The sequence below is a fragment of the Ptychodera flava genome, chromosome 16, assembly GCF_041260155.1.
Source record: "Ptychodera flava strain L36383 chromosome 16, AS_Pfla_20210202, whole genome shotgun sequence".
In the NCBI taxonomy this organism is placed as follows: domain Eukaryota; kingdom Metazoa; phylum Hemichordata; class Enteropneusta; family Ptychoderidae; genus Ptychodera; species Ptychodera flava.
The window spans coordinates 21959391-21975637 of NC_091943.1; the positions used below are offsets into that span (position 1 = coordinate 21959391).

Sequence of the window (16247 nt, forward strand, 5' to 3'; positions counted from 1 at the left end):
CATGGGAAAATATGAGTCACGTGATTTGCTCTTTTTCTCCGTATTAAAAAAATGATGGTATGGTGACATTTACTTTGTTTCAGCCTTTTCGTTTACCTTGCATTGCGGGCGGTTAATAAACTAAATATATACCCTGAAATATATGAAGGCAACAGTTTAAAGATCCACTTGATTCAATTATTAACTTAACATAAAGTATAAATGATTGCGGTCCTCTCGCATCATCAGTTGACTGATAGCAGACAGAAGCCAACAAGATGAGAGCTTTTATTCTGGTAGCATTCATACTCTGTCAGGTATGTTTTTCAAAATTTATCCTCTCCTAGGTTATTTGTGGTATGTCATTTGGTTTTGAGATGAGTTTGAATAGCATAACACCTGTTAAAGTCGCCAATTTTTAGATCACAGATTGCTTGAAGTTAACAAAACATTAAACAATTTGTCGCAAGCTCCTGCGAGCGGTATAGCACAATCTTTAATGGAACACTTGACTTTGCCCACGCATAGGAATACGTAGTTGATGTGTATCTATCACTATCGCTTATTAGGTAGTTCGATTTCATTTTAACTGGCGGATGAAAAATATAATGGGTCTGACTCATTACGCGTCCCTAAACCTTCCTGGCGCGTGAGATAAAATTTACCTCTATTTGTTCACATGCAAATTTATACACAAAGGGGCGTAATTTTGCTTTCTGATCTGACTGCATATCGATGATACAATTGTTTGCGTTGAACAATTGACAGTAGGGGAACTAGACACACTGTCTAAATTCTGCACTTCCGTGTATAACGGTCATCTAGCAGTATTACCAATGGATCACAAAGAAATTAACTCTTCGAAAGTTGAAACATTGCATATAAGGTGGTCGGACATAGTCAAAACAACACCACCAGATCCAGGGCACCAGATTCACACGAACAGCTCTTTAGCATAATAACTTCTGAGGCTGGATGTGTATGGATGTGTGGTATAGTTTTGACCACTCATGATCTTCTTCCAAACGATGTTTCAGCTTTCGCAGAGTTGATTTCTTTGTTATTGACTGATATTAGTAGGTAAGATGATAATAACATTGTGTTTGCAGCTCCAAACTTTAGACAGTGCGTCATGCTAATATATTGCCAGTGGTTCATAGAACAACTGTAAGTCATAAGTAATCAGGGCAGTTCGTATGTATGTATGTATGTATGTATGTATGTATGTATGTATGTATGTATGTATGTATGTATGTATGTATGTATATGTATGTGACTATTTTATGTACGTAAGCACGTATGTACGTCTGTATGTCTGTCTACTGCATGCATGCCTACCTGCATGCATGCCTGTCTGTCTGTCTGTCTGTCTGTCTGTCTGTCTGATTGTCTATCTATCTACACATCTGTTTATCTATCAATGTTTATGAGTTTAATGTCTCGATTATCCGTGAACTTTAATTAATCTATTTATGTATTAGGGCTTCGCCTTCAGTTGCGCATCATGTCGGGGTAAGTGTTCCACGTTGTATGATGTACCAATGTCTTGCAACATTTAAATTGAAGAAGATCATCAAAGTTACAACTATTGTTTTGTATCTACTTGCATGTGTTATTAAGTATAACGTAATACAAACTACTTGTAACTTGTAGCTTGAGCCGTTTTTGTCGAAAGAAATATTGATTGATTATTTCTTTTAAGTGCAACTTAGGTTTATCATGAGTTTAGTTACTGTGGTAGGCAAAGCAGATAAATCAAATACGAGTATGTATATCAGACATTTGAATATGGTGCTTTTTCACGGGGAATGAGCTGAATTGTTCAAGATCAACATTCGTCGATAACATTGAATGATACCATTGTACTACTGGGTACTCGTATTTAATTTCCTTCGACACATTAAATTTTCATCATGCCATTAAAATTGAATGGAGTACAACTTCCTTGGTCTATCGACAGATACTCAACCCAGGGTTTGAGTGTTTCTCAAGGCCGACAACAGAATTTACTCATTTCACACATTAAAATCAAAACATGCGGAATATAATCTTGCCAGTGTAAGGTCAAGCTCACTTACATGGCATGTGAAAAACGTCAATGGATTGAAATTTCAGTCAATTTTAGTCAATATATTTAAATAGACTCTGTATGAAATATGTATATTAATAAAAATCGAAGACGAAAATCATATTTTAAGGTAGAATGCGCCTCGGGGATAGATACTTGGACTCTCAAACTTGCTCTATTCTTTTCTGATCTACCACTTATGGGGACTCATTTTGAAGCCCTTTGAATTAGCAAACCTTACACCGTCTTAGCTTTTTGAATGTAGAATAGAATATTTTTCTTTATAGAGTTAACACAGCGAAAGCGGCCATTTTGAATTTTAATATCATACATAGATCATGGTAATTTGTTTCTCTACTACCAAAATTTACACGGTGACCCCCCATTTTAATCTTGATTTTGAAAGTGAACTGTTGGAAGTCCACTGAGGAAAATTTGAGCCGAATTTTGAGTCTCTCACTTTCGAGGCGCACACTACCTTCAGCTGAATGGCATGCATGTGGAAAGAAATGCACAGGTACATGTTTTAAAAGACAGAGGTACCAGCATTCATCCAATACATTGCTTGAAAGATCACTGGTCTCACTGGGTTTCAGGGAAATCTGCAATACGAGAGTAACCTTTTTTCAAAAAAGAAACTTATTTTCAAAAGGTTGCATGATGATATTGATTTTGTCATAACTAAGTGCATGTTTATGAAGAAAATACCGCGAATGATATCATTTGGTTGAGGCTCGTTCCAAGCATATGCCACACATGAAAACAAGCAAGCCCAAGGTAAAGCGAAAATACAGCGGTGTCAATATTGATTGCAAAACATGATCAGCCCGTTTTGCATGATACGAAGACGAGCATTATAATCAGGAACCTTAACATCATTTCACGAACATAGCCTTTTTAAGTGCATGGTGGTGTCTGATAGGAAAACACAAGTAGTATTTCTCAATTGAAGGGCGCTTGACACTCCAGCCATGCTTGTTTTTTATATGAAATCCCTAAATGTTGTTATCATTTTTGAGCTTTAAATATGAAAAGTATGTGTTACCTCCCGTTTCGATATCCTTTTTTTGCAAACATCGACAGGGGATCAGCGCTCTAAAGGTAGGTACTACACATTTGATAAGATTTGATTCTTAATAAAATAAATCTTCCAGCTCCTTGGGTATAGTTAGAAAGACATCGAATCTCAATGAACAGGCGTCGTCTAATCAGGTGAGTAGGTGGGACACATATTCTTTTTAACAGAAATACCGGATTAGTCAAATTTCAATGAGGCTATACGTGTATACAGATTAAGAAGTCATGCCTCAACAAATTAAGAGCAATGTTTGGAAATTTCTATTCCTGGAGATGTTAAGTATGTCTTTGTACAACTGTGCACAAAATCACTTATATCGCTAAGGAAGAAAATAATTTGTATCGTCAAAAGCTGATTATAAATAGCACTATTAATATATAATTAATTCTAAACACCAATTGCATCTTCGGCAATACACGTCAATGAAGTAGCTGCATTAGTAGGGGCAAAATATAGCATATGCACAAGACAAAATATTCTGTCTCCTTGATTTCACAATCCCTCTCATATATTCATTGAAGCGATATATGGCGTCGGAAGTGATAACCAAATATGGAAACGTGATGATATTGAAGGAACGTGGAAAGGGCCAATCCCAAATACCTGTTGTGTTACCGCTATGACAACTTTAGCTGATGGAACTATCGTTGGCGTTGGCACTGATCAACAACTGTGGACAAAAGCAGACGAATACGCTGCCTGGGTTGGACCAATTGCCAACAGCTGCTGTGTGACAGATGTCACTGTCATGTCTGATGGCACACTGGTTGGTATAGGTACGGACTCTCAACTCTGGACACGCCCTGAAGTCAAAGGTGTATGGACTGGTCCTGTGGCCAACAGCTGTTGTGTCAAATCTATATCACCACTTCCTTCTGGTGGAATACTGGGCGTTGGCATGAGTGGTAAACTATGGACTCGACCTGAAATCGAAGGCAGATGGACCAAAGTGGACGACGATGGTGTCGTCACTGACGTGTCTGTTAACAGAGATGGCACCGTCATCGGTATTGGTACAACATGCGGAATGTGGTACCGGCCAACGTATGATTCCGGTGATTGGTTGGGCGAAGTTGCCGACAGTCGATGTGTGAAATCGTTATCCTACATTAAAAAAGGTCAGCATCTCTCAAATACATGTCAAAGCATGAGTGATCCCTTCCCATTTATTCTGTGCCCTAAAATTTGTTCTGAAAGGAATGGCCATGTAGAATATTCTAATTTATTTTACCTTCTAGTGTTAACATTCGAATACAATTTATGTTGTACCTTATCAGGACACTTTTTCATTCCTTTCACATGATCAAAGTATTTCAAGAAAGCCAAATAGCCTCCGTATGAGAACAAACACTTCAAATACAAAAAGTCTATTTGGAAACGATCCAATTAATGTGCATGATGAAAGCTTAGAAGTCAAATGTACAAAACTGCAAGTGGTCGTCATCTTTGCTCTCAGTTGAATTCTTATCATATTGACATATCATTGTGAAATGTATGTTTTCAATTTTGATTTCTTATATGAAATTCAAACAGCGGCAGCCGAGCGAAAACCGAAAGGTAAGAACTTCATTCTTAATAATCTTATGATTCCTTTTCCTGAAAGGATTTTAAGAGTTTAAATTGTCCATCGTATTTCGTATTCTCCTGTGATGATTAGGCAAAAAGAGATCAAATTTACCATCGAGAAATACCAGAATTGTCAAACTCAGACGTAGCAACAGCACGCATTTGAGGATGACGTTGGTTTCCCTCGGCATATGAATATAAACTGTTCAGAATATTATAATTTTTCCAGACATAATACATGGCTTTGTAAGAATATGCATAAAATTTGCTAATTCACTTTCGTGGAAAAATGTGTCACATTATGTACTCATATCATCACTGAGATTACATTTAAATTCAAAAACAGCAATTACGTAGGCAAGATGAGTAAACAGAGTCGATGTATAGTTGAGGTATAAAACACCATGTGCTTGAGCCTTTACAGGACTAAAGAGCTTGATTCCTTGGTTCAACAATTTATTTTTTAATGTTAATTTTAGCCATATATGGTGTTGGAACTGACAACCAGATATGGAAACGTGACGACATCGAAGGTACGTGGGAAGGCCCAATCCAAAATACCTGCTGTGTTACCGCAATGACAACTTTATCCGACGGTACTATTGTTGGCGTTGGCACTGATCAACAACTGTGGACAAAAGCTAGCGAAACTGCTGCCTGGGTTGGACCAATTGCCAACAGTTGCTGTGTTACAGATATCACTGTCACTTCTCAAGGCACAATAATTGGAATTGGAACGGATTCTCAACTCTGGACACGCCCCGGAGTTCATGGTGTATGGACTGGTCCTGTGGCCAACAGCTGTTGTGTCAAATCTATATCACCACTCCCTTCCGGTGGTATACTGGGCGTTGGCATGAGTGGTAAACTATGGGCCAGACCGGACATTAATGGTGCCTGGACCAAAGTGGATGACGATGGTACTGTCACTGATGTGTCAGTCAGCAGTGATGGTACAGTCATCGGTATTGGTACAACATGCGGAATGTGGTACCGGCCAACGTATGATTCCGGTGATTGGTTGGGTGAAGTTGCCGACAGTCGATGTGTGAAATCGTTATCCTACATTAAAAAAGGTCAGCATCTCTCAAGTACATGTCAAAGCATGAGTGATCCATTCCCATTTATTCTCTGCCCTACATTTACTCTGAAAGGAATGTCCATGTAGAATATACTAAAATTTATTTTACCTTCTAGTGTTAACATTGGAATACAATTTATGTTGTACCTTATCAGGACACTTTTTCATTCCTTTCACATTATCAAAGTATTTCAAGAAAGCCAAATAGCCTCCGTATGAGAACAAACACTTCAAACACAAAAACTCAATTGGAAAACGAGCCTATTAATGTGCATGATGAGAGCTTAGAAGTCAAATGTACAAAACTGCAAGTGGTCGTCATCTTTGCTCTCAGTTGAATTTCTTATCATAGTGGCTTATCATTGTGAAATGTATGTTTTCAATTTTGATTTCTTATTTGAAATTTAAACAGCGGCAGCCGAGCGAAAACCGAAAGGTAAGAACTTTTTTAATAATCTTATGATTCCTTTTCCTGAAAGGATTTAAGAGTTTAAAATTGGCCATCGTATTCGTATTCTCCTGTGATGATTAGGCAAGAAGAGATCAAATTTACCATAGAGAAATACCAGAATTGTCAAACTCGGATGTATCAAGAGCACGCATTTAAGGATGACGTTGGCTTTCCTCGGCAAATGAATATAAAACTTTCAGTACATTATAATTTTTCCAGACATAGCTTTGTAAGAATATGCATAAAATTCGCTTATTCACTTTTGTAGAAAAATGTGTCTCATTATGTACTCATATCATCACTGATATTACATTTAAATTCAAAAACAGCATTTTGTTTAGAAGGCAAGATGAGTAAACAGAATAGACGTATTAGTTGAGGTATAAAACACCATGTGCTTGAGCCTATTCAGGAGTAGAGAGCGTGATTTCTTGATTCAACAATTTCTTTTTTAATGTTAATTTTAGCCATATATGGTGTTGGAACTGACAACCAGATATGGAAACGTGACGACATCGAAGGTGCATGGGAAGGCCCAATCCAAAATACCTGCTGTGTTACCGCAATGACAACTTTATCCGACGGTACTATTGTTGGCGTTGGCACTGATCAACAACTGTGGACAAAAGCTAGCGAAACTGCTGCCTGGGTTGGACCAATTGCCAACAGTTGCTGTGTTACAGATATCACTGTCACTTCTCAAGGCACAATAATTGGAATTGGAACGGATTCTCAACTCTGGACACGCCCCGGAGTTCATGGTGTATGGACTGGTCCTGTGGCCAACAGCTGTTGTGTCAAATCTATATCACCACTCCCTTCCGGTGGTATACTGGGCGTTGGCATGAGTGGTAAACTATGGACCAGACCGGACATTAATGGTGCCTGGACCAAAGTGGATGACGATGGTGTTGTCACTGATGTGTCAGTCAGCAGCGATGGTACAGTCATCGGTATTGGTACAACATGCGGAATGTGGTACCGGCCAACGTATGATTCCGGTGATTGGTTGGGCGAAGTTGCCGACAGTCGATGTGTGAAATCGTTATCCTACATTAAAAAAGGTCAGCATCTCTCAAGTACATGTCAAAGCATGAGTGATCCATTCCCATTTATTCTCTGCCCTACATTTGTTCTGAAAGGAATGTCCATGTAGAATATACTAAAATTTATTTTACCTTCTGATGTTAACATTCGAATACAATTTATGTTGTACCTTATCTAGGCACTTTTTCATTCTTGTCACACTATCAAAGTATTTCAAGAACGCCAAATAGCCTCCGTATGAGAATAAACACTTCATACAAAAACTCAATTGGAAAACGAGCCTATTAATGTGCATGATGAACGCTTAGAAGGCAAATGTACAAATCAGGTCAGTACCTTCCAAGTGCCTTTTGAATGTGATTCCTTCATATGATGCTTTCTCAAATACACTGACGTCAGGACGGACATTTCTTGGGGCGCTGCATGTTACACAGCGTATTTTGCACAATATTCATTCAGTTTTATTTTTTTTTAACCAAAAATACGCTGTGTTGGGTGCAGCGCCCCCTTTAATTAATATTTATCATTAATACCAAATTGAGGTTTTCAACCCCAAATGTATACCCCTTCATCCTTCGAGTAAACCACTGCTACCATACTTAAGTTTAGATTCTCTGCTTTTAGTAAAAAATATTGTCTGTAGGGGTGTCCTTGTCATCTTTGATGAGAAATATTGCTTTTAAAAAACTGTCAGTAACATGCAGTTTCAGCTTAAAATAAACATATATTCATAAATATTCATTGCATCATTTGACCTCTGAATGTTGAGCTTTCCTATGTAAACAATTACCCAGGAGCCTTCAATTAAGCCTAACACACTTTTCCGAGCAAAGCAACAGATACACAATTGTAATATTTTGTCAAGATGCAGAAGTCACTATTATGACTAAAATATTCAGGAACTAGCATTCAAATGGAAGAGGAAATGCTCTATGTAACAGAGATCTTTATATGAACAGCAGGCTGTTAAAGTCCGCTAAAATTTGTAATACTTAACGCAAAATGTATTTGACGTCTGCATTCCGATATCATGAAATGACTAAGATTTTTGACAAAATCTGCATATTTTGACAAAGTTTTCGATTGAAGGTTATTCTGAAATAGGTACAATATCAAGATATCCATTTTAGAAGTAAATTACCGGTCATGCAGAAATTACAGTTGAATTAGAACATTACTAAAATAGAGTACATTTACTTCATCGTCATGGTTATTTGCACGAATTCCATAAAAACAGGACCTGATCTGAAAATAGGTCTGAGATAGAGCAACGGGCAGGGCTATTTTGTTTTGGACTCAATAGCTATAGTGCGGGCGTATCAGTGTTGTATTGTTGCCAGGGGATTCATTCGTACCAAATCACTGGCTTCTTCAGTCAGAAGGCTGCACATTTGTATGAATTCCATCCACAAAACTAAATTCATAAAGAAACAGTTTTCTGAACTAGGTTTCTGGGGTGGATATTTTATATAGAAATGTTCTGGATGTATGAGTTACGCATTATTATAATTATGAAACGTCGATACCGTCAGGTAACATCGTAAACTTAACAAATAACCTGCATTTAGGGAAGTCATTTTATCATAAAAATCAAGTGCCACACAAATAATGAAACGAAGATATTCGTCTATATTTGAAGGTTCAGCTATTTAATGAAATATACTTCGTTTAATGGTTGAAATTTACAGTAGAATAGTTTTCAAGAAATGTCAAAATTTGGGCAAGTTTGGTCACGTTACATAACGTTGCGATGACGTGTCAGCATAAAAAACGTTTAATCAAACTAATATTCTTCATGCAGAGGATTTTTGGTGAAGATCATGACAATTCCACAAGTAATTGTACATAGGTGTTCGTCGTACATTGTATGTCCCGATGGTGCATAGTGTCCCCGTGTAACGCACTCGACTTGCTCCATATGTTGTTTCTTAAAACTATTGCCATTACGAATTTCCTTAAAACGGATCCTGGCCTTTGCTTTATTGTCCAATGAACACTTTCGATTTGAACTCACTCGGCTAAATCCCCACCCTTAGTAACAGTGTTTGAATACGGACCTGTAGTTTCTACTCATGTTATGAATTACGAAGCTTTGATGTGATGAGGATATTAGATGAAGGTAATATGACATTACTTTCGATCCATAATGCCAAGTTAATCGACAAAACCATAAAATATCGTTGTTCTATTTCTGTAGGTTGAAGGTGATGATACGGATGTGAAGACGTGCTCTCTGAAAGAATGAATATTTATTGTCAGTTGAAACTTGACTCCACAAGGTCTTAAAAGGTATTCTTGGTCGATAGTATCTGCTTATCTGCGTTCTAGAACACAAATAGTTCGTTTAATTTGACTTGTAATTTTGTCTTTACCTATTGGTAATAAATTAACATTCTGATAACAAAATCGGGACATTTCAGTCAACTAAACAATTTGTCAGCAAATCAGATGGTTCTGATAATAATTTATATCATTCTTTCTCTATCAGGACGGTATCACAGATTATCGATCACATACATTTAATGGTCATGCTCATACCGAATTTGCATCAATGCAGAATCAAGGAGATTATCTCATTTTAGCTATGCCTCTCTTCTTCTATGTCTATGTGTTGATAGAATGATCTCCGCATATTTTTATTCTGTGACATTATAAACTTGTTGAGCATACAGCGAGCTACAGGTACTGTAATATGACAAAGGTAATGTTTTATTCATTTTGTGGATAGATTCTGAAAAATATATTCTGATGACATCAAGCTCTATATGAAATATCAGACTCTGCTCAGTCGAAATAAGTATGCAGAGAACATGGGCGTTCCAGTTTATGAAGTAGTAGTATATGAAAGATCAGACCAGGCTCGGTCGGAATAACGTTTGCAGAGAATAAGGGCGTTGAAGTTTATGAAGGAGGACCTTTGTCAACTGAATACCACACTTATAAGTCACATATTTACCATACATTCATTGGCCGACTATGTGTGGTGTATGTGTTACCTTCATGGTTAGAAGGCGTAGTTGTCAATGAAATGGGCGCTTTCTGAGAAGAATGATAATACCTGTGTTAATAAAATTTGCTGACGATGCATTTGGATTTATCCACATGGTTTCTGCAGGTGCCGCCAACTTGTAAATTTCATGAATTTCGCAAAATCATCACAAAACATCTTTGAAAGCTGATATGCCGATTTTTCTTATTTTTTGACCCTGACCTAAAATTTGAAAGGGAAAGTAGAGCTGTTCGTACCTTCCCTCCCACTGGCATACACGGAAAATGTGCCCTCCCACTGAATTTTGATGCCCGCTGCCCTCCAGTATCTATAGTCTACCCGCTCCCCACTCCCCACAACATTTCAAGCTCCCCTCTACCCTCTTCCCACTACTGAAATTTCCCATTGCCAACTAGATGCCTGCTAGGCAACTCAGATCAATACAAAACCGTGCGAGCAGCTAGCAGTATACCTTGGAACATTGCTCTCCTCTAAGTTAGGGGCTAAATCTCCCCTCAAGTTCTATCAACCACGCCGCTTTCCCCTCCCTCTACGTATCTCCTGGTGCCCGCTGTCAAAAATTTCTACCCGCCCACTGAAAATAGTAAAATTTCTTCCCCGCCCACAGTAAATATCGATTAGTTTTGAAATTTGCCCGCCTGCTGAAAAACTTCGCACGAACACCTGATTGCTCGAACAGCTTAGTTGGCAGCACATGTTTCTGCGTATGGCAACTTACCTTGCACCATAATTGTGTTGTGACGTCAAACTGCACCTTTTCCACCAAAAGACTACCGACCTGTATCCTTATGCTTCGAAATGTACGGCAACTTTCATAACATGGGAATGAAGACAGATATCAAGCTGGTTCTGTATGAATTCCAACATATGGCTTGAATGGTGTAACGATCGCTGTCGTGTTCCAACATATCACGCTTACTCACTTTATTACCAGTGCCATTGATATTCTGCACGATCAAAGATGGATAGTTTTATTTTGTTGATTCTTGATTAACATTTTTCTGAGCCATTGTATTTTTGTTTTGATGATTACCTGAAATATCAGTCGACTTTTCTCTTTGGATCTTTGGTTGAAGATTTTGAAAACGTAGACCACGCACCCGTCTTTTGGTGACTTTTTGCAGCTCTAAGAATTTTCTCGGAGTGCTCTGAAAGAAACGCCGTATCTTCAACTTTTGGCTCGCCATCTCATAGAAATGTTCACTTGTTTTCCTCTCTCAGGGCATTGAGAAAATGGCCAAATATTTTCCTTCTCTAGCCAGTCAGGGATTGAAGATCTTGAGTAGCTCTGAGGTGACCCAACGCAAAGATTTCTGTTCACATGATAAATGTTTTAAGTAATTGTTTTGTTAATGAAAATGCAACAGCGATTGCATGGGAACTGTTACGAGCTTTGTTAGGTATGCGCCCTCATTTAATCAAGTCTTTAAATTCTAATGTCCATCCTTCAGCCCCCGTTCAAACAGTGAACATTCCGCACGTGAGTGTAGAAGATAGGACTGGTCTGTGGAGAATGTTTTGGCTGTGTCATTAAGAACTATGCAAATGGCTCTGCATGGGAATACGTGCGATTCCTTACACCACTAAGCAAGGACTGTGACTTAGAATTATGCTCTCTGATAGACCAAAACAGATCTTCACAAAACGAACCCGGAGTGCATGGATAATATAACCGTTCTATAATACCTGGATTTTTTGTCGAGTTCCCCTCTTTTTAACAGGTTTTGTGGAATTAACCGGGGAAACAATTTTGTGAGTATAACCATTCGCATTCTTATGACATCTTTGCTGTCCAAAAATCTTGAAATCATCAAAGTTGAAATTGAAACAAAAGCATCAAATATTACAGATTCATTTGAATTGAAAGTATTGTGAATGAAAAGGAAATACAAAGGTTTTTGGTCAATAAAATTAGAGGCTGACTTTTGCAGTCAGCGGCCACCTTAAAGACATAATTTCTCCAGACATCAATGTCAAGTGAAAACGTAGTGCCTGCAGCAGGCGTCTAGGTCAACTAGACTGGTGTGATCTGCATGCCGCCCTCGAAGATATCCCAGAATTCACCACTTTCATCATAGCTTCAAAAATGGCGGCCATCTAGCGATACCGCGGTGAAGACGCTAAATTTTCAAACTAATGTTAAGTGCCACTTTATATTTTCTCGTTTTTCATTTTCATGCCAACGGCAATTTAATTGCCTGATCTACAAGGCAGTGGGATTTTTTATGTATTTTCATTAGTTCTAAGTAATAAGTTTTTGATCGAAAAATTCATGCTTTGTAAAGTTTGGCCAAACATCCGACGCAAACATTTCCCCCGTATGTTGATGAAAATCATATGGTCAACCAGGTCAATGTATTACGTGTCAAACTTTCAGCCGACCCCTATCGACCCCTTGCGTTTTCAAGAGACGGGGCTGTCTGTCTTGCCTACTTTTGGCAATTTTCTAAAATATGGACACCTTATGTAAACATAGCCATGCCTGAAGCAGGGGCCGGGGCAGCAGGTAACCTTGACCCCTGTGCGTTTTGACCCCAGTAATTCACACCCTCTTGTCGTTGGTTGTGATGATATCGATCCCGGTGAGGTGCCCAAGTAACTTCGAACTCAGTCGCTTTTCATGTTATGTGACATAATGTTACTGACTATGTTATGCAACTTGCCTGGGAGAATTTTTCTGTGAGAAAATCTGCTTGCTTCGCTACAACATTTTCACATTTGCGGGAAGGCTGAGGGGTACCCTATGGTCATATACTGAGTGTGGAACGTGTGTCAATGAAGTTGGGAGGGATTAACATGCTATTAACTGACTTGGGGAGTAACGCATTCGTCATCATTGCGATTGCTTGCCATATGCGGCAAGATTGGCTGATCGAAGGCGATCCGCTCGCCTTGGTAACTTGACTCCAAATGAGCAGCTTTCCGGTTTATGCATTGGACCAACAGCAATACATGGGATATCTTCGAGGACGGCGTGCGTGATCAGAATTGCGTGCAACAGCGCCCTCGTTATTCATGATTTGGCTTGCTGACCGCATTCATGGTGTGTATCAAATGAGATAAGGGAGCCTTCAATAATTACAGGAGGTGGGCCTGGGCAATTCCGTGCGCACCCTTCCCCTAACTTCTTGTCTAAAATGTGACCCTCCCCCTTCTTCTACGTTTCTAAAACTTGATCCCCCAATCATGCAATAGGAACAGTATCAGCTTATTTATATAACAATTGGTTTAATTGTTATATACATTTGGGTCAGAATTTTCAGGGGAGAGGGCTAGTGTTTTTGGAGGGAGGCAATTTATCTTGCAAGTATTGTAATATATGTAAATGTAAATGTACTTTGCTTGAAGTCGAAAGTAAAACGTGCGTGTGTACAAGAAACATTTGATTTTGGAATTTCACGGAAATATTGATTGACTATGCACGATGGTCTATGACGAAACTGTGAATAATTTTGTTCGAATACAAAACTAGGTAAGTCCTAATATTTATGTACTCTGGATTCTTGATATTAATGTACTTGATTTGACGAGAGTGGTTACCAGTGGATATGTGTGCAAGAAATTGGATTTTGGAATTTCACCGAAATGTTTATTCACTATACATGGTAATCAATGAGAGAACTATGAAAAATTATTTTCAAATATAAAACATATATATATATATATATATATATATATATATATATATATATATATATATATATATATATATATATATGCGGGTACTACGTCGTTACATAGACACATACACACTCACAGATAAAAAAATAACGTTGACATTTTTACTTAGAAAACGAAGCTCTACCGGATCTCAAGATGATGATAAGTTGTAATCTTATCGTTTTTTTTGATTTAGTGAATGGATCAATATGTATGAAAGGATATGATACAGACCCAACCAAAAATGCAAATTATTACTTTTTTTAAATTTCTCTACATTAGGGCATTGTAAATTGCCAGCCGAGCCAAGCTGGTCAATATTTTGTCAGAACCGAGGATGGCAATATTCAAAGTGTAGCTGTAATATTGTCACATATTTAATTTTCAGAAGCATAAACATATTTCTACTCACTGGTTGGGCTTAACAAAGAGACTCCTTCTGTACCAAAATGTCTGTGGACATATTTTTGTCTCAGAAGACTCACTTTTTTGTATTTTAGGTTTATTATTTTCTGCTTAGTGTTCCCATTTCTTAAACAATTTTAACATAGTTTTGTTATTTTACATGGTCTATCTTTTTCCATTTTAATTGTGTATTTTATGGGGCAATTGTGCTTTTAACACTTAAATGTTTACACATAAATGACAGAATAAGGCTGCGTTCACAAATAATGGTTAGGGAGGGGGCTGGAGGAATCGCTATTGAAATCTTATTTTTTCAGCCCCCCTCATTACCCGCAAAGATATTCAAGTCCCCCGTCTATATGATCAAAATTTTTCAAGTCCTCTCCAATTCTCATATAGCCGCATACTTATTAGGGATGCACGCAAAGAAAAAATTAGACGTATCGGGCAGTTCTACTCGCGGATGTTCAACACTACTTGTTATTAGCAGTTTGTAGAGCCATGTTCCTATCAGGCAAGTTCTTAAATTGATTCATATTTAAAAGCATTAGTTGATAGTTTTGGATTTATTAGTATAAGCCGACTTGAGTTAATCCAACACTGGCCCGGTCAATGGCACCTGTTGAAGAGTACACAAGATGACGATCATGAGAGAATATGCAAATTATGAACTTCTGGCCACATTTTGCCAAATTGTGAAAAACTGGGCACAGTGACCAACAAAAAATATTTTTTTTTTGAAATGAACGAGACATATATGACTTAGATGCTGCCTAAAATTGACAATACTCAGATTGGAAGATTAAAATAATCATAAAATAAACGTTTCAATTACTAAAATTCTGGCTGTAATAATGACAAATGTGTTAGAAAATAAACAATTCCATTCACCTCACACATTTGTTTTTCATTGAAATTAGCATTTTTACTGTTCAAAGATTTACTATTGAGTTATTTTAGGATGAGAATTAAAAAATTTACAAAATCAAGCATAGTAACCCCACCTTTTTTAATATTTGATTATTTTCATATGCCAGAATTAAAAAGTCCCTGATAACGTCCAAGTCTCCTGGTCTTCCATATAATGGGTTGCTCTCTGGTTTGATCTTATGTACAAGCATGTTTCACTGTCATGAGCGTCATTTGACCCAAGCTCTTCTTCAACTACATCAGAGTCAGCGCTATCTCTGTTACTGCCAATATGCAGTGACAGTTACACTGCAGTAGCTAGGCAGTAGCTGTATTGACTTCAGCTATTTTGACAATTTTTATTCAATTTATACAACCGTGTTCTTGTTCTACTCCCTACAGCATGTTGAATTGTTCAGTATTTATCTTGCCAACACGGCCTGTGTATGTGTACTGTGCATTTGTGTCATTGACAAATGACTTTGAGTCGAGACTTTAATTCAATTATCATCCAATACATGTTTATATATCCAGGATTTGTCGACAAACTGAATATTGTGTTTTTCAGCATACTGTAGGTAGACAGCAAGAAATTGTATTTGCTATTTTCCATAGAAATACTGAATAAATTATCAACAGTTGCAACTTCTGCCACCTTGCTAGGCCAACTAGTTTGTGTTTTTACGAAAAATCATACATGCTTAGATTTTTCGAGGTAAAAGTCAAAAAAATTGCAGGTCCCCACTATAGGCTGTGCAAAACTTTCAAGTTCTCCTCCACTACCTCAAAAATTTTCGAATTCCTCTGAATTCTTCCAGCACCATCACTGTTTTTGTGAACGCAGCCTAACTTTACATATATTTGTATACCCGTCTCATACATGCATTTGCCGAGGTACCTTCAGTTATACAGGAAATTCATATTTGCATCAAGAAATAGATCCCACTGTAAAGTAAACAGGATTTTAGTTTCAGAGTTTTATTTTTCATGCAC

At 37.7% G+C, this 16247-nt stretch overlaps 1 protein-coding gene across 1 annotated transcript; it reads left to right on the top strand.

Annotated features, from left to right (window-relative positions):
* Positions 1–220: 220 nt before the first annotated feature.
* Positions 221–9682, top strand: LOC139114308 (uncharacterized). Its single transcript, XM_070675937.1, has 9 exons — positions 221–296; positions 1461–1491; positions 3131–3148; positions 3647–4243; positions 4659–4682; positions 5171–5767; positions 6185–6208; positions 6691–7287; positions 9468–9682. Exons 1-9 carry the CDS (start codon positions 258–260, stop codon positions 9470–9472), a joined length of 1932 nt encoding a protein of 643 aa, XP_070532038.1. The 5' UTR covers positions 221–257; the 3' UTR covers positions 9473–9682.
* Positions 9683–16247: the final 6565 nt, after the last annotated feature.

What these genes read in the sequence shown, in the direction of transcription:
- LOC139114308 (XM_070675937.1), top strand. Translation starts at nt 258, where the DNA reads ATGAGAGCTTTTATTCTGGTAGCATTCATACTCTGTCAG. An exon ending in GTTATCCTACATTAAAAAAG is followed by an intron (nt 4,244 to 4,658) that starts GTCAGCATCTCT and finishes AAATTCAAACAG; the next exon opens with CGGCAGCCGAGCGAAAACCG. An exon ending in GTTATCCTACATTAAAAAAG is followed by an intron (nt 5,768 to 6,184) that starts GTCAGCATCTCT and finishes AAATTTAAACAG; the next exon opens with CGGCAGCCGAGCGAAAACCG.